The 27490-nt window shown below is 37.7% G+C and overlaps 1 protein-coding gene across 3 annotated transcripts in view; it reads left to right on the plus strand.

Annotated features, from left to right (window-relative positions):
- The window catches only part of C2CD3 (C2 calcium-dependent domain containing 3), a 98263-nt gene that overhangs the window by 1649 nt on the left and 69124 nt on the right, over positions 1–27490 (plus strand). For all 3 annotated transcript variants that reach the window (XM_008588671.1, XM_008588672.1, XM_008588673.1), the window contains exons 2-12: positions 2398–2496; positions 2557–2612; positions 3384–3593; positions 4085–4197; positions 11152–11270; positions 13192–13314; positions 16624–17109; positions 19781–19932; positions 22494–22740; positions 24805–24985; positions 26451–26634. In XM_008588671.1, the coding sequence (XP_008586893.1) occupies positions 2461–2496; positions 2557–2612; positions 3384–3593; positions 4085–4197; positions 11152–11270; positions 13192–13314; positions 16624–17109; positions 19781–19932; positions 22494–22740; positions 24805–24985; positions 26451–26634 (1907 nt within the window). In that variant the 5' untranslated portion in view covers positions 2398–2460. The remainder of the gene's footprint in view (positions 1–2397; positions 2497–2556; positions 2613–3383; positions 3594–4084; positions 4198–11151; positions 11271–13191; positions 13315–16623; positions 17110–19780; positions 19933–22493; positions 22741–24804; positions 24986–26450; positions 26635–27490) is intronic.

Below are 27490 nucleotides of genomic sequence, written 5' to 3' on the forward strand. Positions count from 1 at the left end.
CTCAGCCAGTGAGCGGGAACTGGTCTGTATGTGGGATCCGAACCCTCGGCGGGAGCGCCGCCACACTCCCAAGCGGCGCACTGTAGCAGTGCACCACCGGGCCGGCCCCATACCAAATGTTTTTAATTCATTATTTCATTTAATTATTTTACTAGCCCCGTGAGATAGTATTATCTCTGTTTTACATATGATGAAACAAAAGCTTAGAGAGTTTAAGTAATTACGTGGCAGAACTGGAATTCTTACCCTCGTCTGTCTGGCAAAAAGCCTGTATTTTTTCTACTAGACCACACTGTCTTAGAAGGCTTGAACGTGGTTAGAATCTGTCCCTGACCTCATCTTCCACTTTTGCCCTTTAACTTCTGGAAATTCTAGCCATGCTGGAGTCTCATCCAACTCCTCAAACATTCTAGCTCTTCTTGTATCTCCATATTTTTTTCTGGTACTGGTCCTTCTACTTTGGATGTTGACATGCCCTTATCCATCTGGTAAACTTCATTCTTTAAAAATCACCTGTATGAAGAAATGATTCTAGACTCCCCCAAGCAGAATTTGTTCCCTGAATGCCCACAATATCTTGTATATATTTCTATTATAGCTCTTACAGCATTGTATGATACAGTTCCTTATAAACAGGAACATATCTTCATTGTCTTTTTATTACCACTATAGCAAAGGCCTGACATATTGAGTATTCAGTCAGTGAATACTTCGTGAATAAATGAATGTATGAGTAGCACTAAGTAATCTGCCATGCTATTTGAACAAAATAATCTTAGAAAATGTTTGTTGACTTGAAGAAGAAATGACCCACTCGATCATGAGGCATTGGGAAGACCAAGGAGTTACAATGCTTATGTCCTTCCCCAGAGTCTGTTTGCTTTTCTTAATATTGAGTAATATCCATAGCTTACAAATTAAGCATTATTACCTTGTACTTTTTGGTTCCTGAAATTCTTAGCTTTTGAACAACCTAGTTTATGTTTACACTAATTTTTACAGCCTGTACACCTGTGTAGATTTTTATTGCCTTGTCAATAACCATTTTTAAAAGCTGCCACTTAAAGAAAAACCTAAGAGCAAAAAGCTTTGTCACTTCACCTTGAAAAAGTTATATTGCGGGCCGGCCCGTGGCTCACTCGGGAGAGTGCAGTGTTGATAATACCAAGGCCTCGGGTTCGGATCCGATATAGGGATGGCCGGTTCGCTCACTGGGTGAGCGTGGTGCTGACAACACCAAGTCAAGGGTTAAGATCACCTTACCGGCCATCTTTAAAAAAAAAAAAAAAAAAAGTTATATTGCTTCCTAGAAGGACATTGGTATCATGCTTATTTAAACTATTTTTTATTTTTTTATTGAAATATAATTGTACATATCTGTGGGGTATAGCACTGAATATCAGTACCTGTGTGCAATACATGATACTCAAATCAGGATAATTATGCTTATTTAAATTAATTTGTCCCCCTATCACAGGTCAACACATTATATGCCCTGATATACTGAAAAAGAGGAGTTGGAGATAAACTTAAAATGACTTTGGATTGGTTTCCTGAATTTATATTAGCAAACTTTACACCTTTTTAAAAAATTTGGAGCCCAATAACTATAATGCTGTCTTCTCTCTGTTTTGCATTTTGTGATATAAGGGGCTGATCAGTCAATTGTGGTAGCTGCCTTTTCTCAAAATAAAAATGAATTACAGGGGGCTTAGCCACTGGTTCCTCCATTAAGAAAATTTGTGAAATATAGTAAAGAGTTCATTTTAGCATCAGTCTTTGCATCTAAATAATTAGTTAAGTGATATTGTATCACTCATTTGACCTCAAACTGTGATAGAAATATGGGCTTTGAAACCCATGGAGATCAAAATCAGGCTTTACTCCTTACAGCTGTGGATTGTATATAAGCTGCCTGACTTCTCTCAGCTTTAGTTTTCTCACTTGTAAAAACTGAGATAAGTGCGCCTTGTAGGAATGTGGTGAATGTTAGAAATATACATGCAGCATTTAGCATAATACCAGACACATAGTAGGCAGTCTGTACATAGTGGTTGTTACTATTATTGAGAATTTGCAAGAAAAATCTACTTTCATATATTTGCTTTGAATTGAACTTGTAGGTTATTTTTATGAACTTCAATTTTTATTTTTTTATTTATTTTTTTGGTCGTTGGCTGTTATGGAGATCTGAAGCCTTTGAGAACTTCAGATTATTTTTGTACAATCAGGATAAATATGGGATTATCTCCCTGGTGTCAGTCAGTTATCTCTTTAAGAGAATGATGTATGTGCAGAGAAGAACTTATTTACTTTTTTTAGAGAAATGTTTCATTACTACTATGCCCAAAGCAGTTATCTTTTAAGTGTCACTCTTTTTGTTTCTTCCCCTCATAGAAATCTGATACCAGCATCGGTGATTTCCTCAGTGAAGACGATGATATTGCTTCTTCTAAAAAAATGAACCAGTCAAAACCTGCTACCAGATCTTCTAAGGTTCCAGAATCACACTCTGGTTTCTCTTCAGATCGTATAAATCTTTCGCCTTTTACTAAGGTTCCAGAATCAAGTGATCATAAGCTAAAGAAGAGGGCAGCAGTCAATAAAAACAGGTGAGCCTCTCTATGAATGCTTGTTTAGAAGCAAAAGCAAAGAAAGATTTTTTTTTTTTTTTTGTCCTTTTTTGAGACCGTCCACACGGCGCTCAGCCAGTGAGTGCTGTGAGCGCACCGGTCATCCCTATATAGGATCCGAACCCGCAGCGGGAGCGCTGCTGCGCTCCCCACGCTGCACTCTCCCAAGTGCGCCACGGGCTCAGCCCAAGAAAGATTATTTTTACAAGATCTCCTCAAGTGAAGGACCTGTGTTTGCCCAACACTATCAGAGTGGTTAAGTAAGTTATGGTAACTCAGTAAGCATTGCAGTCCTTAAAAATGTAATTACTTGAAAAGATGGGTATAATTAAAGTGGTTAAGGGAAAAAGCAGAATTCTAGGCTGTATTATACTGTGATCCACCTATGTAGAAAATATGCATAAGGAAAACAAATAAAAAGGAATACACAAAAGTGACAGTAGTAGTTATGTTAGGATAGTAGGTAACTGAAATTGTGTATCCCTTCTAGAAAAACCTAATTCCATAACATCAGTTTCTACACTTTTGTGGAGATAAACCTTTAGGTTACAAGAATGTTTTTACATTTTTTTGAGATTTCTCACTGTAGATTTGGATGAGAATTCTGATAATTAAAGCCATTTCCAGTCCTTGAAAACTTGTAAATTAAGATGCTTGCTGCCATACTTCTTTCCTCCTCTTGCCTGTGCAAACTAGATTCTTTCATGTTAGGCCTGTGTCTGCCTCACTGTCTGTATGAACTCCTTTTAGAAATTTGATTGAGGAACAAATGCTCTTGGAAACTCCAGAAGATGCCCAAGTGATGACATTAAGTGCGGATAGACTGGCCCTTCTGGGTAGAACACATTCAGTCAGAATCATCATCGAAACAATGGGAGTTCCCCCAGATAGTCCTCAGATGACCCCAGGCAAGAAAAGCCTTACTGGAAGACCACCTAAGCTGACGACAGTAAAAAAGCGGTATGTCTCTAACATGAGAAAGCTAAACTTGACATTTTTAGAAACTGTGTTTGATAATAGTAATCAGTAATTGTATAACACTTTATGATTTGTAACGTGTTTTCATATGCATCATTCATTTAACAAAAATGAATTGAATCCCCCACTAGATCCCAAGAGCTGCGCTAGGTAAGTGTTAGAATAAAGAAAATTAAGATGCAAATTCTGTTCTTGCAGACCTTACAGTTAGCATGAGACAGAAACATTTAAAAGGCTCTCTATAACTAGGGCTTTAAGGGCCAAAATAGATGCTTTATATTAAAAGTGCTGTGGGGAAACAAGGAAGGGAGCCTTTTATTTTGCCTGACAGGATTGATGAAGCCTTTGAAGAAGAAGGGCCTCTGAGGATAGAGGTCCTGAAAATAAGACCTTCAAAGATATGTAAGATTTATCAGACAGAAAACAGGTTTATTTGGTTTGGTTTTTAATCACTTTTTTGTTTTTATTTTTAGCACTTTCTTTGTGGAATATCACTTTCCTGTGGGCTTTTCCAAAAGTGGATTGGGAAAGACAGCTTTGATCACTGAGGTTGTTCGACTCACCTCCAGTAAAATTACAGATGGAAGTAAGAAACAGACTGGCTTTCTGCTCTTTAGACATTTTGACTTTGGAAGAATTTTTGATTCCCTATTTACTGATCTGACTTTTATAATATCATAGACTCTTAAAGCTAGAAAGAATTGTGAAGTGAATCTATTCTATTTCTTTTATTTTATAAGTCAGGAAATTGGTCCAGTGGTACTTTGACTATCCTGACGTAAGGCGGGAGGTCAGTAATATAGCTGAGACTAGAACTCAGAACTTCCGATGTGTAGGTAATGTTCTTTAAACTGTCACCATTTTTCTTTTAAAACAGCTTTCTTTATCAGGATAAAAATTTATATACCATACAGTTCACCCATTTGAATTGTAAACAACTTAATGGTTTTAGTATACTCATATTCACAGGGCTGTGCAACCATCACCACAATCTAATTTGAGAACATTTTCATCCCCCCTAAAAGAAACCCTATATTTATTAGCATTTTCCTCTCCTTCCCAACCCTAAGCAAGCACAATCTACTTTTTATCTCTATTAGTTTGTCCATTCTGGATATCTTATATAAATGGAATCATACATGTGATTTTTGTGACTGGCTTCTTTGACTTACCATAATATTTTTAAGTTTCATCCATGTGTGGTGTTTATCAGTATTTCATTACTTTTTGTAGCTGAATAATATTCCAGGTATATAGATATACCACAATTCATTTGTTCATTCATCAGTTGACGGACAATTGGGTTGTTTCTCCTTATTTGCAATTTTGGATAATGCTGCTATGAACATTTTTGCACATGGTTTTGTATGGATGTGTGTATTCATTTCCTTTGGGCATATATCTAACCATGGAATTAGTGGGTCATACGGTAATTCAATGTTTTAACTTTTTCAAGAACTGCCAGACTGTTTTCAACAGTTGGCTGGGCCGAGCCCGTGGCGCACTCGGGAGAGTGCGGCGCTGGGAGCGCAGCGGCGCTCCTGCCGCGGTTTGGATCCTATATAGGGCTGGCCGGTGCGATGCGCTCACTGGCTGAGCGCGGTGCGGCCGGTCACAAAAAGGACAAAAAAAAAAAAAAATCAGTTGGCTGTACCATTTTACATTCCCACCATCGGTGTATGAGGTTTCCAACTTCTCTACATCCTCACCAAAACTTATTACTTTTCATTATTTTTTATTCTAGCCTTCCCAGTAGATGTGAAGTGGTATCTCATTATGGTTTTGATTTGCATTTCCCTGATGGCTAATGATGTTAAGCATCTTTCCATGTGCTTATTGGCCATTTGTATATCTTCTTTGGAAAAACATCTATTGAAATCCTTTTCCCATGGTTTAATTGGGCTTTCTTTTTATTATTGAGTTGTAAGAGTTCTTTATATATTCTGGGTACAAGTCCCTTATTAGATCTCTGATTTGATTTTCTGCCGTTCTGTGGGTTGTCCTTTTACTCTGTAGATGGTATTGTTCACAGCAGAAAAGTTTTTAATTTTTATGTAGTCCATTTTACCTATTTTTTCTTTTGGTCCTTGTGCTTTTGGTGTTATCTTTTGTTTTTCTTCTTATTTTGTTTTAAATATTTCTAATACAGAAGAGTAAAAGGATAATATAATAAACATTTATGTTCCTACCATCTGAATTACAGCCACTTTTCTTTGCCTTGGTTCTCCAGTTTGATCCATCAACAGTTCATTGGTGTTAAATTTCTTCTCTGGAAGGTAGTTTGAGAAGTAAAAGACATGGTCCTAACTATCCTACATATTCAGGTAGCTTTCCTATATAGCATTGGATTCTTAAATTTTTATTTTGCTTTGATTTGTTTGTTTATATGCTTTTCAAACTAGATAATCTATTTACATGGTTCAAAACTTCAAGATTCCATCTTTGTAGGCAAACAAAGTTGTTGCTTTTATATCTTTCCTGAGCTATTTTATGCATGTATTGGCAAAAATGTTTATTCCTTTTTGCCCTTCCATTTTTCTGCAAATATTACTACACTGTTCTGCATTTGCCTTTAATATCATATCTTAGGAATTTTTACATATAAGGGTATAAAGAGCTTCCTTATTCCTTTATGACTACATAATATTCCATTGTATTTCTATGCCATAATTTTTTTTTTTACAGTCTAAGATGTTGCAGAGCAGTTGGGGGAGAGGGGCATGGGGGGGATAGGGTGTGAGGAGGAGGAAAGGAGGGTGTGGTGAAGCCCCTTGGCACCCCCTCCTCATTCTGGCAGGAGAGCCCAGGGGGCTTCTGGCAGCAGCTCAGTCATGGCTGGGCTAGATGCAGACTTCAGGGGGGCATGGCTGAAGCCCTTGGTCCCTCCTCCCTCCAACCCAGGAGCCTGAGGCACTTCCAGCAGCAGCCTGGTGGTCATTGCTGGGCTGAATGTAGATGTCAGGGGGGTGTGGCTGAGGCCCTCAGTTCCCCCCACCTCGGCTTGGGAGCCCAGAACACTTCTGGCAGTGGCTCAGTGGTCATCACTGGGCTGGATGTGCACGTCAGGGGGCATGGCTGAGGCCCTCAGCCCCCTCCTCACACTGATTCAGGATCCTGGGGTTGCTTCTGGCTCCTTTAGGTTTTATAAGTGTTCTTTGGTGGTGTTAGACCTCTACTGGTTAATATCAGAACTTTGACCTGTGGGGTTTTTGTTTTTTCTTTCAGTTCTATGTTGGACTGTTAGCTACCCCCACCACTTAAACTCTACACTGGAACTAATTTGTTGTCCTTTGGTTACATCTAGAATGGGGGAACTTCCTGTGGGACTAGCACTTGAGCCCTATGGTTGAGCTAAATTGCTGCTTGGCTGCTGTTTCTCTGGGGAAGGCTTTTTGTGGAGCTCAGGTTTTATTTGTTGACCTTTGCAGCACTTCCGAGCTTGTGAGGTCCGGTACACCTGGGTTGTGTGAAAACTCTAGTCCGAGCCTGAGTCTTTTCAGCAAAGTGCACTCTCTGCAGTTCTGTATTCCTGACCAGTCTCTCTCACCTCTTGCTGAGTGACGGAGATGCAAAAGATTACTTAGATCCCATGTATTCAGAGTAATGAGAAGCCCGAAGGGACTGCACTGAAGAAAACTCCTTCAAGAGAGGAGAGCCCAGGAACAGTCCTGAGTCAGTTTTTACTTCAGTTTTTATTGTAAAGACAAGAAAGTTACAGAAGAAAAACAGATGGTTAATCAACCATAGTGAAAACATAAACAAACTGGCTACATGACAATCTTCATTAAGCAGGTATAGTTTAAAATAGTTCAAGCAATTTACCATCAAAAGGAGCCATAAAACTAAGCTATGTGACATACAAAAAAAGACAATGCGATCATCACCAAAGTTCTTAGCTCCCCAGGAAACTTAAAGAAACAGCTTAGGGTGAGATGTGGAACATCTCCCAAGCACTAACTAGGAGAATATCCTTGAAGATTTAGCTTACATACTTTCCCATCATTTAGGTTTAGCTGTACCAAGGGCAACTGTCCCCGCAGCAATCACTTTTTGCTGTGCTTCAATTCTCTTATCTACATCAAAGGCTTTAGTCCTGTGAAAATTTTCTGGTCTTTCTTACTCTTAGCATTTCTACGTGTTTTCTTAAAGGGTTGGGCTTTGGCCTCCTAATCTAGAGGCTTTGGCCTCCTAAACTACAGGACTTTGGTTCTCTAAACCACAGGTTTTAGCCTTCTACACTAAGGACTTTGGTCCTCTAAGCTACATGTGTTTTATTTCTATCTCATTAATAGCATCTTAGTCAATATCCTCTACAAGCCTCCACTGAGTGGGCCTGTGCTTATTGGAAGGCAGACAGCTATCCATGCTGTGCCTCAGCATTCCCCGGGTGAGCCCACCCCTTTGCACTCCAAACACTTCCCATGGGATGGGCTATGTGCCAGTCCCTTGTGATGACTCACCAGCCTCTGAGTGGCTCCTTTATTCAGTTGTCTCTGGCCCCTCACTCCTATGTGGCTCCATGGGAACCCTGTTAGTGGTCTTGCTGGCCTGGGGGCCACCAAGGCCCTCTTATCCCCTGCAGCCTCCAAGCAATGTCATATGAAGGGGACAGCAGCCGATTTTGCCAGCTCTTGCTCCATGTGCTCACTAGGGCCAGCCTTGAAGTGGTCAGGGCTCAAAATATTCGACAGCAGCCGATTTTGCCAGCTCTTGCTCCATGTGCTCACTAGGGCCAGCCTTGAAGTGGTCAGGGCTCAAAATATTCAGAGCAGTCCTTTCTTTCTCTCATCATGACTTCTCATGCCTTCGTGAACTCCATAGGTCTCTCCCCCTTTTCCCTGAGCTCTAACAGCCCCAGCTTGGCAGTTGTTGCTTTTTAATAGTTGTAAATTGGTTGATTATGGGAGAGAGGGACTCTGGGTACCCTCTATTCCACCATCTTGATCCTTCCCTTATGCCATAATTGAAATAGCCCCCTGCTGATCAGTATTTAAGTTGTTTCAATCTTTTGCTCTTAAAAAACAATACTTCAATGAATAATCTTGTACATGTATCATTTTGTACTTGATGTGAGTATATCCAGCATAAATATTAAAAATAAATAAATTCTTATTTACCTTTGAAAATTTTACCTAAAGTAATATATAACATGTTCTTTTACTACTAGAGAACATTGTTTCCTTTTCCCCGTCACCTTAAGGAAGAATTAGGAGCATTTAAAATTTTTCTTATGTTTATTTCCTGGCCGTATGCTTAGATTATCAATAGCCGCAGAAGTTGCCCTGAAGGTTTGTTCAGTGCATTTAAGAATGCATGACTGATCTGGTTGGCTGAAAGTAAGCATGTCTGAGAAGTTTTAGTGTGGTGAAACTGTTTTAATCAAACCCTTATGTGCGAAGAAAAATGTTGGATCCTTTTCTCAGGCTTCTCTTCTACCTTCTTTTACCTCTATGACATTCGATGAGTTTCTTAAAATTTCTTAGCCTCAGTTTCCCCCTCTGTAAAACTAAAAAACAGCAGTCCTTATCTTGCCTATACAGTGTTAATTGAAACTCATGCCAGTTGGGATTGAGTTCTTAGTTACCATAGAACTATGCAGAGCAAGGACACAGTTCTGATATGCACAAGTTTAAGTTTTTAGTACCTGCAAAGCAAGGACTGCCTGTAATTAAACAAGGGATTAATGGATAATCAAATGGGATATTAGTATAAAAGCATTAAACTCCAAAATAGTATGTAACTAATAGTAGCTCACATTTATTGAGAACCAAACTATGTGCCAAGAATTCCATTCAGTGTTTTACATATGTTAACCATTTAATCCTCACATTAAAATATATATACATACACACACATAGATGAAGAAAGAGGAAACTGAGACAAATTGATTAAGTAGTGTGTATAAGATCACACAACTGGTTTATGGTAGAACTGGAATTTGAACTTAGAACTGTTTTGATTCCAAGCTGTGTACTCTTAGTCTGTATTGCTTCTCATGCATTATTATTATGTTGACCACAGTAGTTCAATTCTCTCCATGTCCTTAGGAGAAGGATTGTATGGGAAATGCAGAATAAGAATTGATCCAGGAATTGGGAGACTGGGTACTAGTTCTGATTATATCACACACTAATTGTGTGACTTTAGACAAAAATCCCTTCCTCATCTGTGGGCCTCTCTTAACAATGATATGAATTGGACTAGATATTTTCAGGATCCCTTCCAACTCTTAAAAAAGATCTTATCTGGGACATTGTTAGCAATTTATTTACATGAATTTCTTCTGTTATTACCTTAACTCACATTTAGTGGTAAAAATAATGAGCTTAAGAAACAGAATTATATGAGAAATACAGTAGTAGTGCAAAAATGTACCTAGGTAGTAAGGAGAAATCTGAGTAATACCAGACTGAAATAGAATTCTATTTGTACATAAAGGATTTTACAATGTCTAAAATGATTTTTCGTTTATTAACTTAGTTGATCCTCCAAGAACACCAATGAGGTATAGGTGTTGTCTTACTTCCCTTCCCTGGTACGGCAACCAGATAAACTGATCTAATGGATGTGGGTTTCCTGGGCCCAGACCTTTTGTTCATAGTTCCTGAGTGTGGATCCATATAGCAAGACCCAGATCCTATTCAAGAGTACCAAGAGAAGTACACAGAGTTAAGAATTAAAATGGCCAGAGATAAATAGAGAGATCGGTAGGTCAAAATGTGCTATTTGAATGAATGCCAGAGATAGCAGATTCTCTCTGTAACTAGGCCTATGTGAGGGTTCTTCATATTCATTTTAGGGGCCTTAGAAGTAAATGTACAGGAAGATCATTTTACAAGTGATAAATAGTCACTGGTAAGTAATAGAACTGGAGCTTGAACCCATATCCTTTGATTCCTGTCTCAAATTCCTGCCAGTTAAAGCCCCATAGTAATGACCACTTTAATATTTAATTCAAATATCATTGTCACTTTATCCCATTTGTACTTATGATAGCAGAAACCCTTTCCTTTCTACCCAAGGGACAGATTTTACCCCACCTAACACAGCTAACTAACATCAGGACCTGGTTCCTTGTCTGAGTGTGAGAGTAGGAGTGTCCTATTCTTCAGTCAGAAGATAAACTAGTTTTTATTATTGTAGGTTTTTTTATTCAATTTTTTGTTCATTTATTCCTCTCATTGTCCTACCTTCAACCAGCCCCCTTCTCTTAAAAATAGTCATTTTACTTTAAACCCAGTGATATGTAAGTTTATGTATCATTAAATATCCTGTGCTCATGTGCTTGCCATTCATTTCTCATAGCAAAGCAGAGCAACACAGCACTGCTGATCTTCTGTGTACTATACCCAGGCTTTTCTGTTTGTCTCTGCTCCTTCAATCCTACAACTCTAACACTTTTTGTGAAATCACACTGTCTAGACTCCTGAAAGAGATTTTAGTAGATTTGAAAGGGAAGCAGGTGGTATCAAGGCATGGATTGATGATGGCTCTAGTTGGGTGGTGTGACATGTGCTTGTGTGTCTGGTTCTCCCTACAGTGGTGAAATTCCAGCAGCGATTTGTGTTTCCAGTACAGTTTGGTGGCCCAATGATAGAGCACTGGTGGAATTCTAACCTCACTTTCCAAATTTATGCAAAGAAAACTCCACAGAAAAAGGTACTTCCAGTCATTTTTGACCTTTGCCCTACCATTCATACCAGGGATTTGCAGCATATTTTAAGTAATATTCCTACCTAAACTAGGAATATCTCCAGGCTCAAGCAACACTAATGCTTTTACTATTAGTATTATTAGTAATATTATTGCTAATCTCTGTTTGCTGTTTGTTATAAGCCAGATATTATGCTAGAGGCTCTATGTGAACTCATTACCAAGTTTAGTCATCACAGCAGCTCTTTGAATTAGTTACATTATTGTTTTACAGATGAAGAAACTAAGATTTAGTGAAGTTAAGTAACGTGTCTAAGATCACCCAGTCTAATAAGAGACAAAGCCAGGACTCCATCTCATCTTCTGTCTTTAGATCCTAAGTTCTTCACTTCTTTACTGTGCTCCCTACTAAAGAGAGGTGACTATATTGACTATATTAACCTTAGTTTGAGGTTCTACTTTTTGTTTGCACAGAGAATATATAAGATATCCAGCCCACAACTAAGATGATATATTTGTGTGTAGCAGTTTTGATCAACTAATTTCAAGTTTATAAAATCCACTTCCAACTGGCATAACATAAATTAATAAACTATGACATGAGCAGTTTTTACTTCCTTCAATAAAATAGTAGCCTTTATAATCTTTTGACCTTCTCTTTGGTATGAATAGCATGAGGAATACATCTTGTTTTCTTTTGTTTGTTTTGTCAGAGGATATAAATAATACAAGTTTTTTTGGAAAATAGAACAAAATAGGAAGAAGAGAAAATTGTATAATTCCACAACCTTTAGACAACTTGAAGACAACCTTCATAAACATTTTAATATAATTACATTGAATCATTTTCCTATATCTAGTTAATGGCTTTTTTCTAATTAAAAAATATAATTTTTTATAATTATACTTTTTTGTAGAAAATTCGAAAAATATTTTTTAAAAGGCAAAAATCACCTATAATCCTATCATCAAATAACTATTAACATTTATGTGTATATCCTTTGTCTTTTTCAAAGAAGTGCAACATGTTGTACAATTTTGTATGCAGTTTTCATCCTGCCTTTTTTTTCATTTAACATTGTCTTGAGAGTTTTTATTCATTTGTCTTCAAAAATATGTATTTAATGTTTTCCACATAATGTTATAAATATTTGAATAGATATTTATAAAATTTGTATATAATTTAATATCCTTTTACCGAACATTACAACAAATATTGCTTATACTATTACAAACTCTTAGTAAACATCATTTTAATGGCTGCATATTATTCCATTTTATGGATATGTTATAATTAGCTTAATAATTTCTGACTATTGGACATCTACTTATTTCTCGTTATTAACTACTTTTAACATATACATATTTGTGTATAAACTTTATGTATTATTATTAATTTAGTATAAATTCTCAGAAATGGAATTACTGGGCCAAAGAATAAGAATATTTAAAGCTTTTTATATTTACTACCAAATTTTCTGTCTAAAAGTCTGTATTCCCTGCTTTACTCACATAACAGCCTCTTGTTTCTCCATAGCCTTGATAGCACAGGCAGATTAAATTTCGTAATTTTCCTAGTATTAATGGCAAAAATTTGTATCATTTCAATTTCAATTTTTATTTTTAATAGTGAAGTTGAACATTTTGAGTAAAAAACTAACTCTTAACAGTAGAAAAAGATAATCTTTCAACATCTTGTGGCTTATGAAACCTTCTATAATCTTCCAGGGAGAATTGGTGAGACCCAGAAGGGGGACAGAAGTATGACAGAAAATGGGATTCCATTTAGAGTTGCCTCAGTCAAATAATTAAGCTTTTTCCTGTATAAATCACAGGTTCTTTTATAAGTCATCATATGTTGTCACTTCATTTAAAATACCCTATGGCTTCTCTTTAACCTAAACTTTTTATTTTCTTCTCCCTTCAGCCAGAAGTCATTGGATCTGCATCACTTCCTTTGCGAGCTGTCATTCAGTCAGAGCTACTTTCTTTCAGTGGCCAACTTCCAGTACAACAGGAAAATGGTCAGACTCCCTTTGGCCCCCTCAAGGTACATAGATACACATTCAGGAAGTCAGAAGTATTTACTAAGCATGTATTATTGGCTGGCATTGAGAATGTAGCAGTAAACAAGAAAAGCAAGATCTCTGCTCTTGTGGATGTTCTGTTGAAATAGGGCAACAGAAGTACTGTGAAGAAAATAAAGAGTATGATGTGATAGTGAGGACCTGTGAGGAAGTAGCAGATGGTAGTCAGGGAAGATCTCTGTAAGGAGGTGACGTGAAGGTGAGATTTGAAGAATGCGAAGAGAAAGTAAAAAGCACAGGGAAGATCATTCCAGGGAGAGGGAATAAGACATGCAAAGCCCATAAAGCGGGATTGGACTTGGCGTTGTGTTGCCACAGAATAGTGAACAAGAGGGAGCATGTTAGAAAGTAGGGTTGAACAGGCAGGTAGGAACTATATCATTCAGAGCTTTGTAGGTCAGGGTAAAGGGTTTAGATTTTAGCCTAAGAGCCAAGGAAAGGACACAAGCACAGGAGGTGACATTATCTGATTTGCATTTTTAAAAGATTACTTTGTGGAGAATAGACTGTAGGGGGGCAAGAGGGAAAATAGGGAAGCCACTGCATAGGACCAGAAAAGAGATGATTGATGTTGGCTTGGTCTACAGTAGTGGCAGTGAACTGAGTGTGTGTCTGATGAAATGAATTCTGATGTATAATTCATTAGAGAGAGGGTTCTTTCCTTGTATTGAGATGCATGAGGATTTCTTAGGTGGCAGAATTTGAATGTGTGGCTCCATTACAGCTTTGTCTTGGTGTCCTGGTGAGTTTCGTCTTTAGTTTTTTTTTTAAGATCTCAATTGGCTTTATCAATTCTAGAATCTAGCAACACATCATTCCATTAAATAGAATACGTGTTCCCCTGGTGAGTTTTTAAAATCATCACAGCCATGACTAAAACATCCCTATGGCTCCCAATCACCCAAAGGAATAAAGTACAAGGCTCACCATATTACCCTAGGCTACCACCTCGGTTATCTCTCTTGCACCTTCTCTACCAATAGCCACATCAAACTATGTAAAGAATCACTAAGGTGTGCTGGTTCATTGCCTCCATGTTTTTGTTCTTGGTTTTCGTGCTGCTTCATGTTCTTGGAAGCCTTCTCTCTCCTCTTCCTCATCTTAGAATATACCATTTAGCTTTAAAGACTTGTACAGTTATTAAAAGGTCACCTTACTCTTCTGCTATCCAATTTTTTGTTTTGCCTGGTTCATTCTGGACTACAAGGTTTAAAATCAGAAATGTGTAATAAATAATCCATGGCCATATCACCCCCAATGTGTCTGATTTCATCTAATCTTGGAAGATAAGTAGGGGTGGGCCTGGTTAGTACTTGAATGGCAGAAAGGAATAATAAATAGAATTGATGGACTAGAATTTGTTTTCAGTCCGGGCTCTGTTGAGAGAAACACTATTCTAGATCAATTGCTGCCTATATTTGATAAAGGAAAGGAACTATGCTGTGTAACACCTATGGGTTTCAGATAATAAGAATAGCAAAAACTCTTTATCCCTAGTAATTGAGTCTCCTAATAGTTAGTGACCACTTCTCTTCTTTAAATTTGTCATTAATCCAACAACTTTTTTCTTTCTTTCTTTTTTTTTTTCCCTTTTTGTCTTTTTTCGTGTCCGAAAAGAAAGAAAGAAAAAAGTTGTTGGATTAATGACAAATTTAAAGAAGAGAAGTGGTCACTAACTATTAGGAGACTAAAAGAAAGAAAGAAAAAAGTTGTTGGATTAATGACAAATTTAAAGAAGAGAAGTGGTCACTAACTATTAGGAGACTAAAAGAAAGAAAGAAAAAAGTTGTTGGATTAATGACAAATTTAAAGAAGAGAAGTGGTCACTAACTATTAGGAGACTAAAAGAAAGAAAGAAAAAAGTTGTTGGATTAATGACAAATTTAAAGAAGAGAAGTGGTCACTAACTATTAGGAGACTGGCGGCGCTCCCGCTGAGGGTTCGGATCCCATGTGGAGACCGGTTCCCGCTCACTGGCTGAGCGCGGTGCGGGCGCAACACCTAGGGTTGCGATCCCGTTGCCGGTCCCCGGTACAGGTGCGACACCGAGGGTTGTGATCCCGTTACCGGTCAGTAAAAAAAAAGACAAAAAAGGAAAAAAAAAAAAAAAGAAAAACTTAGAGAAAATTGCAAAAGTAGTACAAAGAACTCCCATACTGTTACCGGTCAGTAAAAAAAAAGTCAAAAAAGGAAAAAAAAAAAAAAAAAGAAAAACTTAGAGAAAATTGCAAAAGTAGTACAAAGAACTCCCATACTCTTTACCCAGATTCACCAATTCTTAATATTGGTCACATTTGCTTGATAATTTTCTGTCTGCCTCCTCTCTCTCTGTCTCTTTTCCATCCCTTCATCTCCTCCTCCCCCATATGTGTATATTCCCCTTCCCAATTTTTCTTAAACTATTTGAGAGTAAGTTACAGATATTATGCCTCTTTCCCCCTAAATTCTTTAGTATGTATTTCATGTATTTACTAAGAACAAGGACATTATTGTGCATAATACTCTAGAGTTATAAAAATCAATTTAGCATTGATACTATATTCTATGTACAGCCTATACTCACATTTCACCAGTTGTGCCAATACATTCCTTTATAGCAAAATTTTTTCCGGTCCAGGATTATTCATTGCATTTAATTGTCATCTAGTAATCTCACTTCAGTCTGCAACAGTTTTTCAGCCCTTTCTTATCTTTCAGCACATTCATATTTTTAAAGAGTAAGGCCGTCTTATAGAATGTCCCTCCACTGGGGTTTATCTGAATCACTTATTACTATGATGATCATAAAATTGTGATTTCTAACTTCACCATTCCCTATGCATTTATTAATTGGCATTCTGCTATATGGAAGAGTTGTCTCTTTTCCCATATTTTATATCACTATGGACTCACAGACTCTGATGTTATTCAATAGGTTATAATCCATTACTGTTGTTCATTTTGATGTTTAAATTATTCTAGATTTAGCCAGTGGGAGCCTCTTCAACCAGATTCTGTGTCCTTAAAACATGTCTGCATCCTTTTCTGAGCACCACTTTATTTTCCGGCACAAGATGATGTTTCAGGCTCATCTTGTATTGATAAATCGTCTGTCTGGCTTTTTTTAGTCTGGCAGATTAACGTATATGCAGTCTGTTAGTGTCCTTACTATTACGGTGTTTGAAGATAAGTTAATTCATTTCCTAATAATCAAATGTTGCTTCCAGCTCCAAAATCTTGATTCTAATTCTAGAGGACATTCTTACTCACTCTTCTCCTTTTGTATTTTACAGGTAACCATGGAGCTTGTTATGGATAACAAAGATTTCACTGGTATTAATACTAAGTTAAGTAGAAGCACCCAACATATCCCACTTTGTGCTCCTGCAAATCCAGATAAGATAGTACCAGAACCTAGCCAAGATACTATCTGTACCAAAAATCCACAAAACCTAAATGAAATTCATGAGGAATCTACAGAGACAGCACAGAATTTGGTGCTTTCCAACCCAAAGTCACCAAGCCCAAATCCTTCAACCTTCATGGTTATGCCAGCATCCCACAATTTAGTAAATCAGACATTTGGGTCAACAAAAGACAGTGCTTTGCTGTTGCATATGTTGTTAATGGTACCAGATGGGAAAGATTTCATTACTGGAGAATCTGAGAAACAACCACCATGCAATGTTTATTTGAATTGCAAATTCTTCAGCACAGAGGAAGTTACCAGATCTGTCATCGCATGGGGGACAACACAACCAGTCTTTAACTTTTCTCAGGTAACTTTGTACATTCTATGTCCATTAGTGGTGCATGGACATGGGAGACAAATATATTTCCAAAATCTCAATTCCATCTTAAAAGAAATCTAAAATGTTCAGACTGGAAAGGATCTTTGTAATTACCTGAGGTATAGGTCCATTCCCACTTTTGGATAGGAAGAGGAAAAGACATTGCCAACATTTTGTAACTTTTTCTGTCTTTATTTCTTTGTTCTGTCTCAGTTCACATGGTTTTCCACTATTTCTTTTGCCTGAGTTATGGATTCTATAACTTTGAGCTTCCTATAGGACTTCCTCTAGAAACTCACCCATCTTTCCTGTCTGATTTCCTCTTTATTATTTTATTTATATATTTCTCTCATTTATTCTTCCACTTACCTCAATATTCATCTTACTTGATCTCTCTGTAGAATTTGGTGCTGTTGCTTAAATTGTTTTCTATCTTGGTTTTTGTAACTCTACTCTGTTATTTTCTTCCTGACTCAACAGCTGTTCTTTTCAGTCATTGGGCCAAGAGGAAAAGTATGAAAAGGGTGGTGGTCAGTACTTCTAACTTTCTCTTACCTTTAATTGTTGGTGCTCCCATTTGTTACTCTGTTGCTGGTACTCTTCCAAATCAACCCTCTTTTCCCTGTGGTCATCACATCTGTTCCCACAGCTTTACCTGTTATTTTTATGAAGATAACTTCCAAACTCTACACTTCTATATGTCAACATTTCCTTCTAGTTTCAGATCTCTGTGTCTAATTGCCTGCTGCTCATCATCACCTGGATGTCTTAAAAGTACATTACATTTGGCACCTAAGGTACTGTCTGGCATGTACCAGGTATTCAATAAAGATGTGTAAATGAAAGAAGGAATTCAAATATGTCCAAGTCAAAATTTATTATTCCTTCCAAATTTGTTCTTCCTCTTTTTTTTTTGTCTTTTTCGTGACCAGTAAGGGGTTCACAACCCTTGGCTTGGTGTCGCCCGCACCACGCTCAGCCAGTGAGCGCACCGGCCATACCTATATAGGATCTGAACCCGTGGTGGGAGCACCGCTGCGCTCCCAAGCGCCGCACTCTCCCGAGTGCGCCACGGGGCCGGCCCTGTTCTTCTCTTTTTGTCTACCCTAATTCACGTTATAATGTACTTAGAAACTTAAGCAGAACCTGAAAGTCATTCTTGACTCTTATGTAATTATTCACCAAGTCCAATAGATGCTGAAAGCTTAATTATCTCTGGAATACATCCCCTTACTTGCACTCCATTGCCACTGCTTCCCTTCAGATTCTGATGTTCATTCCAAACAGCCTTCAGACTGGCCTGCCTGTTTCTAGTCTCTCCCTGTTTGTCCCTCCCTCTATGCACCTATAGGAATGATCTTTCTAAAACACTAACCTGGACATTTTACTCCCCTGCTTAAAACCTTTCAAGTGATTCCTCATAGCCTTCAGGATAGAATATAAATCCTCAGTGTGGACTGCAAGACTCTTTAAGAATTGTCTATATATACTTCTCCAGTCTCATCTTCTGCCATTCTTCCCTTCACTCTAGATAGTCCATCTATACTGAGCTACTTGGAGTTTCCTGAAAATTCCCTTCTCCTACCTCTTGGTCTTTACGTGTGCTGCTCCTTTTACCTTGAATTTCCTTTTCAGCCTTCACCTGTTAGGCAGAGCTGTTTGTACTAGTTAACTCCTGTTCATCCTTACGATTTAAGATTACTTCCTCCCAGAAGCTCTGTAAGAAACCTCCTTATTTGGAGGTTAAGTTGCTATGTTAGTCTTACTTTTTTTGATTTCAAGGAACAGAGGTATATTCAGGTAATTACCTTGTGTAATTAGAGTTTCTTAGGTGGATACAAAAGTAGCTCTGCTCTGTTTTTCTGTTCTTCTGGTGTCTTCCTCTCATCATGCCTTATATGACTTTTGGTTTCACTCTTTTTGCCCCTCATGTTTTCTGTTGGTTTCATCACTGGGGCTTATCTCTCCTCTACTGTTACATTTGTTACTACAGCTTAGGTTCCTTCAAATTGGTGGGCCCTTGATTCTACCATTAATTTGGTGGAGCTATTCTGGTCTCTAGACTTCTTTTTCTCTTTGTAACTAGTCTTTTTTCTTTCAAACACCACCTGACCAATTAAGGAATACCTAATTTTACACTGAAAATCCAGATGAACAGTTGGTCTTGCTATATACCATGACACCTGTTGGGCTTTTTGCATTAGACCATTTCATTAAACACTATCCAGCCAGTAGATTAGCTGCCTTTTGATAAAGTGCTCAACCCTCATCCAGTCATTAGCCATCCTTGTTTCAAAAACATCTTTCTCACAGCAGGGTTTACAAATGGGTCACTTTGCCTTAGAAAGGGTTGGATGATTTTGGCAGGCACCATGCTTGACATGTCTGACAACCTTTTCTGTTTCCCCAAAGCCCTATCTATATGAGCTTTGTTGTTAGACAACTCGTACTATTTTGTTTCTGGCCTTTATGTGTTAGTCTCTAACAGCAGACTGCTGCTTCTCTTGAGGATGTAGAGTGCATTTTATTTTAATGTCTTCAGCTCCTAACACTGTGCCTGGCACAAAGTAGGCTTTCAGTAAATGCTTGTTAAATAAAAGTATAAATTAATCCTTTGTCTCAGGTGTGGGTTTTGTTTTTCATTGTTCTTCTCCCCTAGGTGATTCCTGTTTCTCTGTCTTCCAAATACCTGGAAAGGCTTAAGAACAATGTGATGGTCATTGAAACTTGGAACAAGGTGCGGAGTCCAGGACAGGACAAGCTGCTCGGGCTGGTGAAACTCCCCCTCCATCAGTTTTACATGTCATTCAAGTAAATATGATCTTTTGGAGTATACTTTATTTTCTGTCTATAACTTTGTATGGATTGAGGAGGAATTCTTGTGGTTTGGAAACATGAATAGCTCAATATTCCCTTGGAGGACTTTTCTCAGTTTCGCCAGAGTTGCTGCTCTTTCTCCTGTTTCAAGCAGTCTTGCAGATGCTGCTTACCATGTTTCAGGCACTATGCAGAGAACCTTACATACATAAAGCCATTTAATCTTCATAACAACCCCTGAAGTAGGTACTTTTATTTCCCCTATTGTACAGATAAGTTAATAGAGACTCAGAGAAGGTAAATTACTTGTCACATATATCATAAGAGTGGAACCAGGGTTAGAACCTGGATAGTCTGGCTCTAGAGTCCACTCTCTTCACCAAAAAGCTCTACTGACTAAAGTTACAACCTCACAAAACTACCTCAGTCACAAAAAGTCAGTATTGTTCACATCAGCTCTTTGCAAGATTTCTTTAATGAATATTGTGTTTTAGACCTTCAGATTTGATTATTATACCTTACTTTAACACCTTGATGGGGTATTGATTTCTCTGAAGGTTATTTCTGTCCCTCAGTACAGGCAGTTCATTTTTTGTTTTGATTCAAGGTGCTAATTTTTCATTATTTTGGAACTGAACTCTTTCCTAGCAGCCTGCTCATGGTTCTGTGGTTTGTTTGGGTTTTGGGTTTTTTTTTAAGTAATAGACTTTATTTATTTATTTTGGCAGCTGGTCAGTACAGGGATCCAAACCCGTGACCTTGGTGTTATAAGGCTGCATTCTTTTTTTTTTTTTTTTTTTTTAATATAAGATGACCAGTAAGGGGATCTTAACCCTTTACTTGGTGTTGTCAGCACCACGCTCTCCCAAGTGAGCAACCGGCTATGCCTAAATAGAGATCCAAACCCGTGGCCTTGGTGTTTTAAGGCTGCATTTTTTTTTTTTTTTTTTTTTTTAATATAAGATGACCAGTAAGGGGATCTTAACCCTTTACTTGGTGTTGTCAGCACCACGCTCTCCCAAGTGAGCAACCGGCTATGCCTAAATAGAGATCCAAACCCGTGGCCTTGGTGTTATCAGCACCACACTCTCCCAAGTCAGCCACAGGCTGGCCCTTATAAGGCTGCATTCTAACCAACTCAGCTAACTGGCCAGCCCCCTGGAAGTAAGACAGAGCTAACCTCTTCACTTGCTCTCCTTTTTTTGTTTTATGACTTTATTTTTGTACCAGCTTTAGGTTTACAGAAAAATTGAGGAGAAAGTACAGACAGTTCACATACCCCCATAGCTCTGTGTTTTAAATGTTGTGTTTTACATTTTACAAAGAGCTCTTTTGTGGACATTATCTCATTTGAGCCTTCCTATAACCCCATGAAGTATTACCACTGTCCCCATTTCAGTAATGAGGAAATTTGTCCTTTGACTTGAAGAAGTCACATAACTTCTTTGGCTTTCTTTTCCTCATCTGTAAAATGAGGATGATAATAGATCCCCTATCTCTCATGTGGAGCAATTGTGAGGGTCAGTGAAAAAATTCATAGGTATGCATTGTGTGAATAGCTAAGTCTTTATCATAGTAACATTGGAAAGGATGGCCAGGCTGAGGAGTACTGCTGGAATAATGGATGCCACTGTCCACTGTAGGCTTTAGCTTTCCCCCTTTTTTTAAGTTGTGATATTAGTCTGGTCTAGTGTTCCGCTTCCCTTCTCATTTCATTAGATCCCATTCTTTGCTGAGGGAGCATAAAACAGTAGTAGCTACCAACTACTGAGCAGTTACCATGTACCAAGCATTAAAGTTGGTATAGTGCTTATACCATGTACCCAGCACCATACTTGGTATTTTGTATTTGTTATCTCAGTTTAGTCCTAACAGCCCTGTGATAGAATTTTTATTACCTGTATTTTACAAATGAGGAAACAGACTTAGAAATGTTAAATTGATTGCTTAAGTCACACAGCAAGTAAATGGCAGAGCTAAGATTTAGCATGGTATAATGAATCATGGATCAAAGCTTGAATCCCAGCTCAACCTCCTCCTAGTCGTGTATCCTTAATTTACCTTTTCTCATTTCTGTTAATAGTGGATAATATTAACCTTTACAATGTTAGAAGGATTAGAAACACTATAAAGTACCTATCACACAGTAAGCACTCAGTACATGGCAGATATTATTGGTAATATTATCCAAATCTTATCTGCCAGACTTCAAAGTCTACACTCTTCCTAGCTGACCATACTACCTCCCTATAAAATAATGCAGTTCAGCAAGGCTCCACTGAGATACTTCTCAGATCACAGACACTGGGCTTGGGGCCATGATGATGCAGAGATACATCAGACACATCCCAACCCTCAAATTGCTACATTTGAACTTATCTGCCTGGTAGTTTTTATTTGATTGGTTACTGACAGAATCACACATTTTTGAAAACCACTATTAGTTGTAGATCCATTTTTAACAAACTGAGAAAATAAGCCGAGTAAGAAATGAAGCAACTCTGTGACATGATTGATCATGGTTATTTGCTCATTCACAATTTCTGCCCCTCTAGAGATCCCAAGATTTCTCGCCTGCTGCTTGATGCCCAGTACCCAGTTGTTGCTGTCGACAGCTACATGCCTGTGATTGATGTGTTCTCGGGCCACCAAAATGGGAGTCTTCGTGTCTTTTTAGCTATGGGTTCTTCATATCAAATAATGGCACTACAAAGATTAAAGAATGAAGAAAGAACACTCCCTGCCTTCAGCCCTAGGCCAGCCCATTTCCTGGACCAGCCATCTGTAGCATCTGTTGCTATGGTAGTGACTAAACACTGTAGTTCACAGAAAACCATAATCTCATTTTCTCTTGCATATTTTAGTGAAACCATTGCCCCAAATCCTTATTTCAGGGTTGGCTGGTTAGAGCTTGGTGTCATAATACCAAGGTCAGGAGTTCAGATCCCAGTACTAGCCAGCCACCAAAAAAATAAAAATCCTTATTTCAGTAATGAAAGGCTCAACAAAAGAAATAACTTGCACACTAGTGCTTGCTATAAATCAAAAGAATCATTGGATTTTTCTGTTATGGTTTAAATGGATCTCTGTGTCCCTCTGACCTCCCTGAATTTATAAAGAAAATCTAATTGGACAACCAGATTTTAATCCTCTAATTTACGAACTTAATTGCCTTTTAAAAATTGGGGATGGGGAGTGATCCCAAATGTAAGCCAGCAAAATCTTACTCTGTTGGCTAAGTCCATGTTGGAAAATTATAGTGAAGTGCTTTGCTTTTCTATTAGCAACCTAAAAGTAACTTTTTTGTACAGAGCACTACAATTGAGAAAGCACATTGACATACTTTGTCATGTTTATTTCTCTAACAACTGCATGAAGTGGGTCATTGTGGTTCTCTTTTATAGGTAATGAAACAGAGAATTGAAGGGGTTGGTTACTCGTCCAGGGTCACATAAATAAGAATGGGAGAATTGGGGTTCAGACATAAGTCTTCTGATTCTAAATCCAGTCTTCATTCCACTGTATCATGTCTTACTGTATATTAAATTTGTTGTCTTTACAAATGGAGCCAAATCTCAGTCTCCACACCATTTAAGTATGTTATAATGGAAAATTGCATAAAAGCACACAGAAAGAAAAATCACCTTTAATATTGCTAAGTTTATTTAAGAGATATATGGCCATCACTTCACAGTGTAGACTCAGATTTTCTTAAACTCTATACTATAAGCTAGAAAATGTTTCTCACTATAAGCACAGAGGAAGTCCTTGAAACGTTTGTCTGTGAGGTTAAATAACTACAAATACAATTGTTTTTCCTCCTATACTGATGTCTCTCATCCTGTTCACCATCTTTACAACTGAATTATTAAATTGCTGTAACACCGTATGGCGAAATTAAACAGCTATGAATCTGAGAGGTTTTTCTCCCAATCTTTTGCTCCAAAGAATCAAATTGCAAGTTTTCTATTTCCCTAAAGAAAGTTTTTGAGCAGATATTCCTAAAATATGTTTTTAGATTTCAAAGTTAAGACCTAATGCAATCTTTGTTCCAGATTTATTGGATTAGTAATTAGAATGTTAAAACATGTAGAATTATACAGTCTCACTCTTACCTAAATGCTGAATTCCACCTTTGAATATTCCTGATAATCAGTTGTCAGATGCCTACTGAAGCTGTATAGAATAGATGTAAGGAAGACTGGCTCTGGCATCAGACTACCCGATTCTAAACCTTGATTCCACTGTTCTTAGCTATGCATGTTAAATTAGCTAATACAAGTGAAGTGGTTGATACAGTACCTGGCTCACAGTAAATACTCAGTGAATATTAATTAATTGTTATTAGTAGCAGTACATTTATAACAGTGTATTCACTACCTGCCCAAGTAGTCCTTACCCATTATTTTACAGTCCTGATATTATCCTCAACATCTTTAGCAAAAGTCATCATAAGTTAATACCTATTTGATTCTAATATGTATTCTTTTTCCAATTATGTAACTAACCTTCTGTTTTTAGTGTACTAAGAGCTTTTATTAGGAACAAATGTTGAATTTTATCAAATGCCTTTTTAGCATTTATTGACATAGTCATGGAGGTTTTTTCCCTTTGTTCCATTAATGCACTGAATTATATTTGTGCATTTCCTTATATTAACACAGTCTCATGGTCTAGAGTAAATCCTGCTTGGTCTGATTACAGTAACCAGTTGTGAGAGTTATACACAATGAAAATTAAGTATCTGTTTTAGTATTAGCTAATTACATTTATTTCTTCATCTGTGCTTAGATTTCGTAGAGAAGCAGGGATATTCTAAGCAAGTTACTCCTTAAAGCACACCAGTGTTTCTGTTTCATTTAATAGGCAGAGGACCAAGTAAATGCATTGATGGAGCACCACTTTGAGTTCCACATAGAAATGGTTAAAGGGCTAACCCCTCTTCAGGCAACAGTCTGGGGAGAAGCAGATTGTTATGTCCAGTACTACTTTCCAGTTCAAGACTCACAATCCAGTGTTCTAAAAGGACCTGAGTTCCTTGAAAATGGTAGGTTTGGGAGATTAGGCCATCTCATTCTTATATGATTCTTTATTGAATACACTTAGGAATATATTTTTTTTTCCTGATTGAATTTTGTATTGTTGAATGTTTCTAGTCTTAACTGGGCAGTAAAATAGGAGATAGACTAAGTTTTTGTTTTTCTTTGTATAAACTGCTTTTTGTAACATTTAATTTTGATATGATTTCAAATTTATGAAAAAGTTGTAAAAATAGTGCAAGGAACTTCTGTATACCCTTTACCTAGACCTACTAATTTACATTTTGTCTCATATCATTTACAAGCTTACTGACTCATCTCATCTGTACACATACACTTGATTCTCATTATTTGTGGTAGTTATGTTCAAGAGTTATATTCCTAAAGTCTCTGTGAACACTTAATTAGAGACTACTGAACCACTGCTTCTAAGAAAAATACGTACACATAAATGTACATTGCTCACATGGATCATAATCTTAAATCCTACAAACAACTTATCCTGGTAGATTCTATTTTCTTTATTTTACAAAAGAGAAAACAAGGTTTGGAAGCATTAACTGACTTGTCTGGGACCACCTCACTAATAAGTGCCAAGGTCAGGATTCAAACCCTGTCCAACTGGACCCAGAACAGGAGTTTCCTGCACTACGCTGCACTTCTCCCTACCATCTCCATCTTCTGATCATCTCTGAGAGCTGAAATAAGAGGGCCTCACCTTGTTCAATCTAAGCTGGAAGCAAGCAGATTGGGCAACTCAATTTTTTGCCATTCTGCACAAGTCCAAGAATGACTGCCAAAGTGCTGCCATTATAAATAAGGGGTTCAAACAAGGGACTTGTATACAAAATATATAAAGAACTCTTACAAATCATAATAAAAAACTAATTAAAAATGGGCAAAGGATCTGAGTAGACATTTCTCCAAAGATATATAAATGGTAATAAGCATATGGAAAGGTACTGAGCATCATTAGTCATTTGAGAAATACAAGTTAAAACCACCATGAGATACTACTTCACACCCACTGAGATGGCTATAATTTTTTTTTAAAAAAGGACTAACAGTGGGGCCAGCCCATGGCTCACTCTGGAGAGTGTGGTGCTGATAAAAAGGACTAACAAGTGTTGGTGACAATATGGTGAAATGGGAACCCTCATACATTGTCCACCAGCAAAGGAATCTCTACTGTACTATCATGGGATCTTAGGGAACTGGACCTTGGTACTGAAAAGATATAGGTTCTGGTTCCAGGTATGTGACCTACTAGTTCTAAGACCTTTGGGTTAACTGTGACCTCAAGGTGTCCATTACACTCATCTATAAAGTAGGAGTAATAATACCTGCTTTGTTTTCCTTACAGGAATATTGTAAGAATAAAACAGAATACTGTATATTAAAGTACTGTCCTATCACATATAAAACACTTAAGTGATATGCTGAGTTATTCTGATTTGCTTTTCTTTTCCATAGGAATCACTCTGAAACCCTTCAGAACTGCAACCACACTCTGTGTTCCAGATCCCATCTTTAATAGTGAGCACCATCACTCTCTCCTGTTGCCAACTGAAGTTCCAGTGCAACGGCTCCTACTAAGTGTCTTTTCTGCACAAGGACTTGTGCCTGGAGGTGGGGTCCAGTTTGAAATCTGGTGCAGGTACAGTATGAAGAACCCAATCCTGTGCCCAGGAAGAAAGTGCACAATCATAAAGCATCCTATCCTTAACCAGCCTAGGTTAAATTTTTGTAAGAAAGCTAAGCAGCCCCTTTGCCCTGTTTCACATTATTTGGATTTGACATTGACTCTTGTCTGGTTTTTACTGAATTCTTGCTAAATTATTAGGATCTTGGGAGCAATTGTGTCTCATACTTTTAACTGCTACTTACATTGAAAATGAAGTCCTATCACCATTTTTGTGCTTTTCTTAAACTACCTTATTTAGTTCATGCCCTTATCATATCATGCCTAAATTACTGTTATAGCCTCCTAAGTGGTCTCCCCACTTCTAAACTTATTTCATGTAATCTGTTCTTCCCACCACCAGAAGAGTAGCCTTTGTAAAATATAAATCCACTCAATGTTACAGACATTGGTAGTAAATTTCCAGGCTAAATACTGGCATGAATACAGATGTTCAGTCTTCCCCCTGGCATCCATATCCCCAAGAAACCAACTAAAATGACTAAGAGAGTATAAATATGAAAGGAGAGGAAACAGCACCAGGAACAGAACTAGAAAAAGAGTACCATGCATGTGTCAGAAGTTTTTTGTAAATACGATCAGGTGAAAATCAAGTGCAAAACATATTTTTAAAACCACCTAGGTTTGATTTACAACTTTGTGATCTAAGAATGGATTGTTTTGACATGAGAAGGATATAGACTAGGTACTGACAGATCCTCATTACCCCTCCAAACTAGAAGGGCCTAGGCCTGAAGACAAGGGTGAGCTATAGAAGAGATTGGGACTGCTCTACTTAAAACCATTTTGCTGCTGCAGGATGGAAGCTTTC

Source organism: Galeopterus variegatus, unplaced genomic scaffold, assembly GCF_000696425.1.
Source record: "Galeopterus variegatus unplaced genomic scaffold, G_variegatus-3.0.2 Scaffold4951, whole genome shotgun sequence".
Taxonomy (NCBI): domain Eukaryota; kingdom Metazoa; phylum Chordata; class Mammalia; order Dermoptera; family Cynocephalidae; genus Galeopterus; species Galeopterus variegatus.